Source organism: Bos indicus, chromosome 21 (genome assembly GCF_029378745.1).
Source record: "Bos indicus isolate NIAB-ARS_2022 breed Sahiwal x Tharparkar chromosome 21, NIAB-ARS_B.indTharparkar_mat_pri_1.0, whole genome shotgun sequence".
NCBI classification, from domain to species: domain Eukaryota; kingdom Metazoa; phylum Chordata; class Mammalia; order Artiodactyla; family Bovidae; genus Bos; species Bos indicus.
The window spans coordinates 56546551-56561557 of record NC_091780.1 but is presented as its reverse complement, the minus strand read 5'-3'; the positions used below and the strand labels follow the sequence as shown (position 1 = coordinate 56561557).

The following is a 15007-nucleotide window of genomic DNA, read 5'->3' as shown; positions in this document are numbered from 1 at the left end:
CCTGGCGTGCTGCAATTCATGGGGTCGCAAAGAGTTGGACATGACTGAGCGACTGAACTGAACTGAACTGATACATATGTGTACATGCACGCTCAGTCACTTCAGTTGTGTCTGACTCTGCAACACCGTAGATTGTAGCCTACCAGGCTCCTCTGTCCGTGGGATTTTCCTGGCAAGAATACTGAGTGGGTTACCATGCTCTCCTCCAGGGGATCTTCCCCACCCAGGGATCTAACTGGAGTCTCCTGCATCTCCCGCATTGCCAGCAGATTCTTTACCACTGAGTCACCAGGGAAATCCATATATATGTGTATATTTATATAGTATGTATATAAATATATATACATTTTTAATATGTATCAATACATATGTATTTTGCTTTAGCCATTCTAATAGGTGTATCAGTTCGGTTCAGTTGCTCAGTTGTGTTTGACTCTTTGCGGACATAGGTGTATAGTGATATTCAATTATGTTTTTAATTTGCATGTGCCAAATAACTAATGAATTGAACATATTTTGGGGGGCTTATTTGCCATTTGGTGAGTTAACTATTCAAATTTTTTCAAGTTCTTTATATGTTCTGATATAACTCTTTTATCAGATATACAGTTTATAGATATTTTCTCTCAGGCTTATATTTTTAATCTCTTAAGAATGTTCTTTGTAGATCAGAGATTTAATTTTGATGAAGTCTAATTTATCAGTTTTTTCTTCCTATGGATTTTACTTTTGGCATCGTAGCTAAGAAATCTTTGCCTGTCCCACATAAAAGCTCTAGAAGTTCATGGTTCTAGGTTTTGTATTTAGGCCTATGACTAAATTTAAGTTAATTTTTTGCACATTATATGGACAGAGGTAAATATGGGGGAAATATGGATATCCATTAATTCCCATATCTTTGTCATAAAAAGCTATTTTGTCTCCAATGAGTTGCTATTTTTGAACTCTCTATCCTTTACCAATACCACACTTGATTACTTTAGCTTTATAAATAATAAGCTTATGAAAATGAAAGTGAAGTCACTCAGTCATGTCCGACTCTTTGTGACCCCATGGACTGTAGCCTACCATGCTCCTCTGTCCGTGGGATTTTCCAGGCAAGATTACTGGAGTGGGTTGCCATTTCCTTCTCCAGAGGATCTTCCTGACCCAGGGATCGAACCCAAGTCTACCCACATTGTAGGCAGACACTTTACTGTCTGAGCTACCAGGGAACTAATAATAAGCTTATAGTGAGTAATAGTATCCCTTCAATGTTTTTCAATCTTTTTCTTTTGTTCCTTTAGTTCTTTTATCACTCCGTTGTAAATTTTACCATCAACTTCTTTAGTTCTGCAAAAAAAAAATTTTTTTTTAATCAGAATTTCATTGAATCTATAGATTTGTTAGGGAGAATTGACATCTTAACACTATTCAGTCTTCCAATCCATGGACTCAGTATATCTCTCCATTTATTTACATCTCCACTGATTTATTTCATCAGGGTTTTGTGGTTTTCAGTATAGAAATAGTACCTATACTTTGTAAAATTTTGTATCTAAGTATTTCATGGGTTTGGTATTACTTTAAATGGTTATTTTTAATACCTTAGTTTCCAATTGTTATTTGTTGGATTGTTGAAGAAGCAAGAGAGTTCCAGATAAACATCTATTTCTGCTTTATTGACTATGCCAAAGCCTTTGACTATGTGGATCACAACAAAATGTGGAAAATTCTGAAAGAGATGGGAATACCAGACCACCTGACCTGCCTCTTGAGAAATCTGTATGCAGGTCAGGAAGCAACAGTTAGAACTGGACATGGAACAACAGACTGGTTCCAAATAGGAAAAGGAGTACGTCAAGGCTGTATATTGTCACCCTGCTTATTTAACTTATATGCAGAGTACATCATGAGAAACACTGGGCTGGCTGAAGCACAAGCTGGAATCAAGAATCCTGGGAGAAATATCAATAACCTCAGATATGCAGATGACACCACCCTTATGGCAGAAAGTGAAGAGGAGCTAAAAAGCCTCTTGATGAAAGTGAAAGAGGAGAGTGAAAAGTTGGCTTAAAACTCAACATTCAGAAAACTAAGATCATGGCATCCAGTCCCATCACTTCATGGCAAATAGATGGGGAAACAATGGAAACAGTGACTGGCTTTATCTGGGGGGTTCCAAAATCACTGCAGATGGTGACTGCAGCCATAAGATTAAAAGATGCTTGTTCCTTGGAAGAAAAGTTATAACCAAACTAGACAGCATATTAAAAAGCAGAGACATTACTTTGCCAACAAAGGTCCATCTAGTCACAGCTATGGTTTTTCCAGTGGTCATGTATGGATGTGAGAGTTGGACTGTGAAGAAAGCTGAGCACCGAAGAATTGATGCTTTTGAACTTTGGTGTTGGAGAAAACCTTGAGAGTCCCTTGGATTGCAAGGAGATCCAACCAGTCCATCCCAAAGGAAATCAGTCCTGAATATTCATTGGAAGAACTTATGCTAAAGCTGAAACTCCAATACTTTGGTCACCTGATTTGAAGAACTGACTCATTTGAAAAGACCCTGATACTGGGAAAGATTGAAGGCGGGAGGAGAAGGGGACAACAGAGGATGAAATGGTTGGGTGGCATCACCAACTCAATGGACATGAGTTTGGGTAAACTCTGGGAGTTGGTGATGGACAGCGAAGCCTGTCATGCTGCAGTCCATGGGGTTGCAAAGAGTTGGACAGGATTGAGCAACTGAACTGATTGATAATATATAAATATACAAATGATTTTTGTAATGTGACCTTTTATTTTGCAACTTTGTTCAATTTACTTATTAATTCAAGTAGCCTTTTGTATGGGGCTTCCCAGGCAGTGCTAGTGGTAAAGAGCCCATCTGCCAATGCAGGAGACAAAAGACACTGGTTTGATCCCTGAATCGGGAAGATCCCCTGGAGGAGGGCACGGGAACCCACTCCAGTATTCTTGCCTGGAGAATCCCATGGACAGAGGATCCTGATGGTCCATAGTGTTGCAAAAATCAGACACAACTAACGTGACTTAGCACACATGCACAGCCTTTTATACTCTTTGGGATTTTCTACATGGATAATCATCCATCTAGAAATAGAGATAACTTCATTTCTTCCATTCTAATATGTATTCATTTTATTTATTTACATATTTACATTTATTTTCTTATGTACTTACTTCTTTATTTTTGCCTTATTGTACTGGTGGGAACTCCAGTACAATGCTAAGTAGGAATGGTGAGAGAGCATATCGCTGCCTTGTTTCCAACTTTGGGAGAGAATATTCAACCTTTCCTCATTAGGTTAAGGTGTTGTTATATGTAGGTATTTTGCAGATGCCCTTTATTAGGCTAAGGAAGTTCCCTTTATTCCTAATTTCCTGAGTTCATGAATTGGTGTTGAATTTTGTTAAATGCTCTTTCTGAATCTATTGAGATGATTACAAGGAGTTTTTTCTTTCATCTCTTGATATGGAGGATTCCATTGATTTATGTTGAATTCTGAATCAGCCTTGCAATACTAAGATAAACAATTCTTAGTTATGATGCATTATCCTTTTTGTGTATTGCTAGACTCATTTGGCTAGTGGGTTCTTGGAGTTATCAATCTGGCATTTTATTTTCTTGTAATGTTTTTATTTCATTTTGGTATCTGGTAATGCTTTTTCACATGAGTTGCTCAGCTGTTTAGGATGCTGGGGCTGATGAACATTGGTGCTTAAAGTGCTTAAAGTGCTCAGCTTTAAGTTGAAAACCAAGGGTGCACAGAATTTTGGGAGGAGTCACGGAAGCCCAGCACAGGTGATACCGGCCTTGAGTTCTTACTGAGCTTTAGGAACTTTAGAATCTCGTCACCTTGGAAAACCTTACATGAGTCCCACAGGATCCTGTTGGCTCTTGAGCCCCAGATATGGAACCCAGAACACATGGGCTCAGACACCAAATCTCCAATCCTCTGTTCCCAATGACTTCAAGAATGTCTTTGACCAGAAAGCTGGTGATCTTACCAGAAAACCCAAGCTCTTGGTGGGTTAGGAAAATGTTCGCCAAGGTGCACATGGTTTCCCAGCCACATCACTTCTTTCGTTTCAAAGGTATTTTCACTTGGATTTCTGAGTTGAAATGTTGTCTACTAAGGAGTTTCAGGAGGGCTTGTGTACGAGACTGATAATATTGCATTCCTCTAGACAAAAGAACTTATCTAGATTGTTTTTATCATATTGGAATCTGTCTTCTAGGAAGCTTTTACTAGAAACTTGTTTCCATTTCTTGATTTTCTTTTTAATAATCATCTTTTGGTCTGAATCACAGAGTTAAAAAAATTTTTTTATCCAGAAAACTGCGCAGAAAGATGGGCTTCTAAGTTTTATGGTAGCCTCTCTGTTGGACAGTGTTTATGAGTAAGGAGTAATTTTATTGTTTCTGGGTCTGACAGCAGTTTTGGGACCAGCAAGGAGCTCTTTGTCCATATTACTCCCTGGTAAGATTTGGCTCTGCTTGCCAGGTGGGGTCATCTCCAGGACTTTACGGGTGAAATATTACTGATTCCCACAGAAGACATTTGGCAGATGCTGACAAGGGTGTTAGAAATTTTACCTTGCCTTGAAACATTCTGTTAAATAAAGGAGTTTGGGGGGTCATTAACTGTACAATTGCTAGAATGAAAATGATTTATGTGGTGATATTGGGACTGAGTTCTTGGTTTTGGGGTCTGCTTTTCAAGTGGGTGAGTTCAAGTGGAAAAACAATGAGCCTCATTCTAGGAAATACAGCACAGAAGCTTCTTTGAAAGGGAGTTCTGGTTTAATTGCCAAAATGAAACACAGGAGGGCACTGCCAGAATCTCACAGGTGTTTGATTTGCTTGTTGTGATTTTTGAAATCCTGACTGGTAAGTATCTGGTCAGAAAGTAAATTTGCAGGCTTTCTAAAAAGGGAGATACATAAATAAATATGAGTTGAGCAGAGTTCCCCCCTATATTATGTAAGAATTTTTATATGGGGAACACATGTATACCTGTGGTGGATTCATTTTGATATTTGGCAAAACTGATACAATTATGTAAAGTTTAAAAATAAAATAAAATTAAAAAAATAAAAAAAAGAATTTTTATATGAAAGTGAAAGTCACTCAGTTGTGTCTGACTCTTTGTGACCCCATAGACTATAGCCTGCCAGGCTCCTCTATCTACGGAATTCTCCAGGCAAGAATACTGGAGTTGGTTGCTGTTCCCCTCTCCAGGGGATCTTCCCAGCCCAGAGATCGAACCCAGATCTCTCCCATTGCTAGCAGATTCTTTACCATCTGAGCTACTAGGGAAGCCCATTAAATGTTTGGGATTCACCACCAGTGGAGATTTCTGGGTGTGGAGTTTTCTTTGTGTGAAGACTTTAACTACAAATTCAATTTCCTTAATAGATATGGAAGTACTCGAAGTTTCTATTTATTCTGAAGTGAGTTTCAGTCATTTGTATCTTTTAAGAAACTTCATTTCATCTAAGTTGTTGAATTTATAACATAAAAGTTTTTGTGATGTTCTTTCATTAACCATAAAGAGTCTGTAGTGATGTGCCATATTTCATCTCTAATATGAGTAATTTGCATCTTTATTTCCTTCTTGATTAGTCTGGTAGAAATTCATCAATTTTATTGATGCTTTCGAAGAATCATCTTTAGATTTCATTGATTATGGCTATTGTTTTTCTATTCATTTCATTGATTTTACTCTTTATATCATCCTTCTACTTCCTTTACATTTTACTTGCTGCTTTTTTTCCATAATTTCTTAAGTTGGGAACCTTTAGATCAAAGGTTGACAAACTACAGTTTCCAGGCCAAATCTGGTCTGCTGCCTGCTTTGTAAATTAGCTTTATTGGAACACAGCCATGCTCATTTATTTATGTTTTCTATAGCTGCTTGTGTGCTACCATGGCAGAGTTGAAGTGTTGAGACATAGACCACATGGCCCACAAAGACCTAAATATTTACTCTTTGACACTTTATAAGGCTGTTACTACTGCTTCAGATAACTGATTTGAGATCTTTCTTTTTTAATATAAATATTTTACTACTATATATTTCTCTTCAGCACTGCTTTATCTGCATCTCATAAATTTTTGTACGTTGTGTTTTCATTTTCTTTCAATTAAAATTATTTTCTAATTCCCCATGTCACTTTCTCTTTGACATGTGTTATTTAGAAATCTGTTGTACAATGTCCATATATCTGGGAATGTTCCAAATATCTTTCTGTTACTGATTCTTCTAGATTGACTCTATTATGTTCTGAGAATATATTTTGTATGATCATTTGGTGAATCTTCCCTGTGCACTTGAAAAAAAAAAAGTACTATTAAAAAGTTCTTTTTTTAATAGAGTGTTCTATTAAAGTCGATTGGATCAGTTGGTTGATAGTGTTATTTAGCTTTTCTATATCCTCACTAATTTTGTCAGTTACTTAAAGAGGAGTGTTGAAGGGACCAGCTACAGTTGTGTGGATTTATTTCTCCTTTCAATTTTATTAGCCTTTTTTTGCCCAACCAGAGATTGAACTCTACTGGTTCCCTCAGCAGCGAAATAGTCCTATCCACTGGAAACTTCTGATATGCTAAGTATTTTAATTAACCATGGTCTGCTTTCAAAAAGTATTACACAACTTCACTTGAAGTATCACAGTTTGCTTCTTACCAAGTTACAACAGCTCTCAAGAAAAATTATACTCTAAAATATTTTTCTCTGGGTTCATTACTCTGTTGATAAGATCACTTCATAATTCTTCTGTCCTTATTTTATCATCAAAATGTTTATAGTAAAACATATATAAGTCTAATCAAAATGATAGGGAAATAAAAGATAATTGTTGTTAGTAATGTTCATATGGGTCTTCCCTGGTGGTTCAGATGGTAAAGAATCTGCCTGTCAGGCAGGAGATCCAGGTTCGAATAGTCTTAAATTTCACCAACATGACGTACAAAAAAAACTAACTAATTGCTTGCCTTTTGTTTTCAGATATTGCAGCTGTAGAAGAATGGTTAGTAAGAATCACTTTACAATATGGATTAAATATTTATACCACTGAAGGAACACTACTGGATACTGTTCGAGGTAAATGCCAGGAGGTAAAATAAAGCAAAAGTTGTATTATTCTTTCAACAAATTTTGTAAACTATAATATGCTGTACTCTGCTAAGTGCTGGAGATAGTTAAGAAATAATCATGACTCTTCAAGGGCTCACAATCTGATGAGGCAAAGATTTAAATATACATGGGTAATTTTTAATAAAGGTCTGCAAAGTGTGGTTGCCATGCCCTCCTCCAGGGGATCTTCCCAACCCAGGCATCAAACCCACATCTCCTGCATTGCAGGCAGATTCTTCACCATCTAAGCCAACAGGGAACCCCAAGAATACTGGAATGGGTAGTTTATCTCCTCTCCAGGGGATCTTCCCGACCCAGGAATCACTGGGGTCTCATGCATTGCAGATTTTTACCATCTGAGCTACCAGGGAAGTCAATCCCAAAGAAGGGCAATGCCAAAGAATGTTCAAACTACCACAAAATTGTATTCATTTCACATGCTAGCAAAGTAATGCTCAAAATCCTTCAAGCTAGGCTTCAACAGTATGTGAATTGAGAAGTTCCAGATGTACAAGGTGGATTTAGAAAAGGCAGAGGAACCAGAGATCAAATTGTCAACATCTATTGGATCATAGAAAAAGCTAGAGAATTCCAGAAAAACATCTACTTCTGCTTCATTGACTCTGCTAAAGCCTTTGACTGTGTAGATTGTGACAAACTGTGGAAAATTCAAGAGATGGGAATACCAGACCACCTTACCTGCCTCCTGAAAAATCTGTATGCAGGTCAAGAAGCAACAGTTAGAACCAGACATGGAACAACAGACTGGGTCCAAATTGGGAAAACAGTGTGTCGAGGCTTTATATTGTCACCCTGCTTATTTAACTTACATGCAGAGTGCATCATGAGAAATGCCAAGCTGGATGAATCACAAACTAGAATCAAGATTTCCAGGAGAAATATCGATAACCTCAGATACACAGATGACACCACCCTTAGGGCAGAAAGCAAATAGGAATTAAAGAGCTTCTTGATGAAGGTGGAAGAGGAGAGTGAAAAAGTTGGCTTAAAACTCAGTGTTCAAAAAATGAAGATCATGGCATCCGGTCCCATCACTTCATGGCAAATAGATGGGGTAAGAGTAGAAACAGTGGCTGACTTTATTTTGGGGGGCTCCAAAATCACTGCAGATGGTTACTGCAGCCATGAAATTAAAAGATGCTTGCTCCTTGGAAGACAAGCAACGACAAACCTAGACAGTGTCATTAAAAGGCAGAGACGTTACTTTTCCAACAAAGGTCCATCTAGTCAAAGCTATGGTTTTTCCAGTAGTCATTTATGGATGTGAGATCTGGACAATAAGAAAGGCTGAGCACTGAAGAATTGATGCCTTCAAACTGTAGTGCTATAGAAGACTCTTGAGAGTCCCTTGGACAGGAAGGAGATCAAATCAGTCAATCCTAAAGGAAATCAACCCTGAGTATTCATTGGAAGGACTGATGCTGAAACTGAAGCTCCAGTACTTTGGCCACCTGATGTGAAGGGCTGACTCATTGGAAAAGACCCTAATGCTGGGGAAGATTGAAGGCAGGAGGAGAAGGGGACAACAGAGGATGAGATGGTTGGATGGCATCACCAACTCAATGGACATGAGTTTGAGCAAGCTCTGGGAGTAGGTAATGGACAGAGAAGCCATCACCTAATCACTACAGAAGTGCGCTGCAGTCCATGGGGTCGCAAAGAGTTGGACACAATTGAGCAACTGAACAACAACAAAAGACTGGTATAGAAATATGGAATTATATTTTTTCTATAGCCATATTGGGGGTCATCATAAACAATGGCTTTATAAAGTCAGTTTTTGCATCTTCTGTAGAGATATTATAGAAGGTTGTATTTATTGCATCACACACTATGAGAACCATCAAGCAAAAAGTTTTGTTCAGTGTTAGTAAGAACATTTGTATTTTTTCATTAAAAAATTGGTTGTTTTAAGTTTACAAATGCTGAGAAATACAACTGATTAGGGTTTTCTTTTTCACTTGTCTGATTGATTGCCCAATTTTTTGGATCACCTATAGTGCATTTTAGTCATGTATGGATGTGAGAGTTGGACTATAAAGAAAGTTGAGCACTGAAGAATTGATGCTTTTGAATTGTGGTATTGGAGAAGACTCTTGAGTCCCTTGGACTACAAGGAGATCCAACCAGTCAATCCTAAAGGAAATCAGTCCTGAATATTCATTGGAAGGAGTGAAGCTGAAGCTGAAACTCCAGTCCTTTAGCCACCTGATGCAAAGAACTGACTCACTGGAAAAGACCCTGTTGCTAGGAAAGATTGAAGGCAGGAGGAGAAGGGGATGTCAGAGGATGAGATGGTTGGATGGCATCACCAACTCAATGGACATGAGTTTGAGTAGGCTCCAGGAGTTGGTGATGGACATGGAGGCCTGGCATGCTACAGTCCATGGGGTCGCAAAGAGTCGGACATAACTGAGTGAATGAACTGAACTGATAGTGCTATTGTTGTTCAGTCACTAAGTCGTGTCTGACTCTTTGTGACTCTATTGTATATAGGAAAAAACCTCAGTCCTGGATTTTGTATTTATCCTCATTTTCCTCACCTTCCCTTTTCATGTTTATTCTTTTGCTCCCACTTTGATACAGTGCTATGTAGAATGCAGAGTGAGAGTGAAAGTGTTAGTTGCTCAATTGTGTCTGACTCTTTGTGACCCTGTGGACTGTAGCCCACCAGGCTCCTCTGTCCATGGAATTCTCCAGGCAAGAATACTGGAGTGGGTTGCTAGTGGATTGAACCCAGGTCTCCTGAATTGTAGGCAGATTCTTTACCCTCTGAGCCACCAGGGAAGCCCAGAGTAAAAATAAATAAATATTTCATCTTATGGAAAGAGTCACCTGGGTAGCTTTAAGAAAAGTAATGATGATTCATGGCCAAAATAAAGCAGGAAAACCCTGAGCTCACCTCCTCCCATAGGCACACCAAAATTACAACTATTTACAGAGTAACTCTCTATGGAGTGAACAGAAGATTAGCAGAAAAGATTTCCCACAAGTAAACATTTAAAGAAGGAACCACAAAATGAGTAGGAGCGGGGATAGAGTCACTGTAGAGCCAAAACCAATACCACCATGTAGGCAACCCACAAATGGGAGGATAATCACAACTGCAGAGGTCTTCCCTAAGGAGCAAGGGGTCCAAACCCCGCATCGGGCTCCCTAGACCGATGTACAGGGAAGACACGCTCCCAGAACATCTGGCTTTGAAGCCCAGTGCAGCTTGTGTGTGGGAGAGCCAGAGAACTGTAGGAAACAGAGACTGCTCTTAAAGAACACACACCAAATCTCACATGCTTCTAGTCCCAGTGCAGAGGCAGTAATTGGAAAAGAACCTCAGTCAGACCTCCTTAAGATATCATCAAACTTAATAGATTATCAACTTTAAATAATCATGTATGAGCAAAGTGGTAATAAATACATGCTGCTGCTGCTAAGTCACTTCAGTCGTGTCCGACTCTGTGCGACCCCATAGACGGTAGCCCACTAGGCTCCTCTGTCCCTGGGATTCTCCAGGCAAGAATACTGGAGTGGGTTACCATTTCCTTCTCCAATGCATAAAAGTGAAAAGTGAAAAGTGAAAGTGAAGTCGCTCAGTCATGCCCGACTCTTAGCGACCCCATGGACTGCAGCCTACCAGGCTCCTCCATCCATGGGATTTTCCAGGCAAAAGTACTGGAGTGGGATGCCATTGCCTTCTCCTAATAAATACATACCTATCAATAATTTTACTCTAAGTGGACTAAATACTCCAACCAAAAGACAGTGGCTGAATGGATTAAAAAAAAAAAACAAGAATTAACATTGCTAAAATGACCATACCACCCAAAGCAATTTACAGATTCAATGCAATCACTGTCAAAATACCAATGGCATTCTTCACAGAACTAGAACAAATCATTTAGAAATTTGTAGGGAAACACAGAAGACCCCAAATAGCCCAAACAATCTTGAGAAAGAAGAGCAAAGCTAAAGGCATAATGCTCCTTGATTTTAAATTGTACTACAAAGCTATAGTAACTAAAACTCTGGTACTGGCACAAAAAATCAGACACATAGATAAGTGGAATGGAAGAGAGCCCAAAAATGAACCCACACTTACATGATTAATGAATCTATGACAAAGGAGGCAAGAAGTACAGTGCAGGGAAAGAAAACTTCTTCAGTAATTAGTTTTGGGGAAACTGGAAAGCTACAGGCAGAAGAATCAACCTGGACTACTTTCTCACACCATATTCAAAAGTAATTCAAAAATGGACTAAAGACTTGAATGTGAGACCTGAAACTATAAAACTCCTAGAGGGAAATGGAGGCAGTACGCTCTTGGGTACCAGCTTACAGCAATATTTTGATCTTTCTCTTCACACAAAGGAAACAAACAACAAATGGGTCTTCATCAAACTAAAGGGCTTTTGCAGGGTTAAGGAAATTATCAACAAAACAGAAAGGCCACTACTGAGTGGGAGAGGATATATGCAAACAGTATATCAGATAAGAGGCTAACATCCAAAATATACAAAGAACCCATATAAAAACAACCTTATTTTTTAAATGGGCAGAAGAACTAAGTAGACATTTTTCCATTGAAGACATGCAGATGGCTGACAGGCACTTGAAAAGATGCTCTGCATTGCTAATCATCAGGGAAATGCAAATCAAAAGCACAGTGAGCTCCTACCTCACCTGCCAGAATGACTGTTACCAAAAAGTCAACAAATAACAAGTGTTGGTGAGGATATAGAGAAAAGAACTCTTGTGCACCGTCAGTGGGAATGTAAATTGATGCAGCCACCGTGGAAAATTAAAAGTTCTTAAAGTTTCCAGTTACAGAAAGGAGATTCATCTGTTTGAGGAACTGAGAGGAAGTCAGTGTCGTGGGAGCACAGTAAATGACAGAATGTTGTGTAATGAGTTTAGACAGATGGGCAGAGGTCACAGTAAAGTGTGGGTTTTATTCTAATCATAATGAAAAGCCGTTGAAATGTTTTAAGCAAGAGAATGATACTGATTTATTCTTTTTAAAAATATCACTTTGGCTGCCATGTAGAGAATGGACTCTTGAGGGCAGATGACAAGATGGAATGAAGGAAATTGGTGGGCAGCTGCTGCCACTTTCCACGCAGGAGATGGTCTGGAGTACTTGGGCTGAGCAGTGGGGACAGTGAGAAGTCACAGTGCTCAGGGTACAGTTTGAAAATAGAGCTGATATGACCTCCAGGTGGAATGGGGACGAAGGAAACAGATACTAAGGATGAGTCCTAGATTTCTTACTTGAGCAGTCAAGTAGATGATGGTATCATTTACTGAGATGCTGAAGACGTGAGGAGAAAACATTGGGAAGTAGCAATAAGTATTAAGGTTGGAGTTACAGCTGGGAATCTTTATTCATTCCTAAATTCAAAAGAGATGTTGAAAAGTATTATCTCTACTTCCTAATCTTTGATTCACAGCCTAGACCACTTCACTGAAATTGCTGTTAATCACAATCACCAGTCACCTTCATATCGGTCACTTTTCTGTCTCCTTTATAGCTTCTCACCAGTCAAGACTTTTAATCACTCCTTCATTCCTAAAACACTTAAAATACAGTACATCAGTAAAGAGGCATTTTCAAGTCAATGGAGTCATGTTCCAGATGCAAGTTCAAATCTCCCTGCCCTCTGAGATATGGTCATTAATTGTCTGTACACACATGCTACAACCTGGAAAGTCAGCCGCCTTGCCCCAGATTTCTTTGAATTTCAGGATGAATTAATTGGGTTATAAATTGTGTCTCTTTTCCTTCTTGGCCGTACCTGTGCTACACTATGTCAACCTAGATGGAAACTTAGTTCCTTTTCTTACTTTGCCCAAACTGCAGTATATACTAAGTTTTTGGTTTTATAGCAGACTTTATTGGAAATTTGATGAGAAGATTCATGTTGCAGAAATGTAAACACGTATGGAGTGACTGCATCTCTGTTCTTAAAAGTCTTTTGACTATTTTTGAAATTCAGACAGCAGTACTCTGTCAAACTCTCCTGGCTTACTTTTTATATTCTCTTTTCTCATTTTTTTCAGAAAAATAAATTCTCCCATTCCTCATGCTTTAAACTTTGACTTTGTCCAGCTCCAACCCTTTGTATATCTAAGAATAGATTGCTGGGTTGAGGGGTTGGAAATGTCTTGCCTCTGACTGATTTTTCCTGTTAGTCTCTCCCTGACTCCTTCGTATCTTCCAGAAATCCTTCTAAGTGTCTTGGCCACTGATGACAATTTTTCCCATTCTCTGTTGCTGTTCCAAATTTGTTCTCATTTATCTATATCTCCTGCTGTCTCTATGGGATTGGGAAAGTGAACAGAAAGGAAATATGGGGCCTCTCAAAGCAGAAGTTATTCTCTAAGTTATAAATGTGCAAACCCTGTGATCCAGCCATTTCTAGGGAGAGATCCTGTGGCCAATTGTATTTCCCAAAGATGTTCAAAACAGGTATCTCCCACATCACATGCTCTTCTGATGTATGACCTTGCCAGGCCCCCTTCAAGGAAATTAACCTTCATTCCTCATACTTTGGAAAATAAGAATCAACCTATTTTTAACTGATGAAAAATGAGGTGATACACCTATTTTTTTAAACAATGGAATAGTTCCTTTACATAATTTCTTTAAAACCCTTAAAAGAAAGAAATAATGAATTATTTAAGAAATGCAAGTCAAAACTACAATAAGGTACCTTCTCATTGGTCACAATGGTGTAGAGAGAATCCAAATCACTCAGTCATGTCCAACTCTTTGTGACCACATGGACTGTAGCCTGCCAGGCTCTTCTGTCCATGGAATTCTCCAGGCAAGAATACTGGAGTGGGTAGCCATTCCCTTCTCCAGGGGATCTTCCTGACCCAGGGATTGAACTCAGGTCTCCCAAATCGTAGGCAGATTCTTCACCATCTGAGCCACCAGGGAAGCCCCATTGGTCAGAATGGCCATCATTAAAAAGGCTACAGAGACTTCCCTGGTGGTCCAGTGGCTAAGACTCCATGTCCTCAATGCAGGGGGCCCAGGTTCAGTCCCTGCTCAGGAAACTAGATTCCTCATGCCACAACAAAAATCAAAGAATAAGACCTAGCATAACCAAATAAATAAATATATTTCTTTAAGTCTACATGTATTAAATGCTGGAGAGGGTGTGGAGAAAGGGAACCTTCCTATACTGTTGGTGGAACCTTCCTACACAGTTAGTGGAGAACAGTATAGAGGTTCCTCAGAAAACTAACAATAGAATTACCAATTATTAGCAATCCCACTCCTGAGCATGAATCCAGATAAAACTATAATTCAAAAAGATATATGCACTCCTATGTTCATAGCAGCACTATTTACAATAGCCAAGGCATGGAAACAACTTAAAGTCCATCAACAGATAAATGGATAAAAAAGACACAGTACTAATATACAATGGAATATTCAGTTCAGGTCAGTTTAGTCACTGAGTCGAGTCCAACTCTTTATGACCCCATGAACTACAGCATGCCAGGCCTCCCTGTCCATCACCAACTCCCAGAGTTTACCCAAACTCATGTCCATTGAGTCAGTGATGCCATCCAACCATCCCATCCTCTGTCGTCCCCTTCTCCTCCTGCCCTCAAACTTTCCCAGCATCAGGGTCTTTTCAAATGAGTCGGCTCTTCGCATCAGGTGGCCAAAGTACTGGAGCTTCAGCTTCAACATCAGTCCTTCCAATGAACACCCAAGATTGATCTCCTTTAGGATGGACTGGTTAGAGCTCCTTGCCATCCAAGGAACTCTCAAGAGTCTTCTCCAACACCACAGTTCAAAAGCATCAATTCTTCGGTGCTCAGCTTTCTTTATA

The 15007-nt window shown here is 39.1% G+C and overlaps 1 protein-coding gene across 1 annotated transcript in view; it reads left to right on the top strand.

The window, feature by feature from the left end:
- Positions 1-15007, top strand: part of CATSPERB (cation channel sperm associated auxiliary subunit beta) — a 122178-nt gene that overhangs the window by 25908 nt on the left and 81263 nt on the right. Inside the window, exon 6 of the mRNA XM_070775557.1 lies at positions 7014-7109. Coding sequence (XP_070631658.1) covers positions 7014-7109 — 96 coding nt within the window. The remainder of the gene's footprint in view (positions 1-7013; positions 7110-15007) is intronic.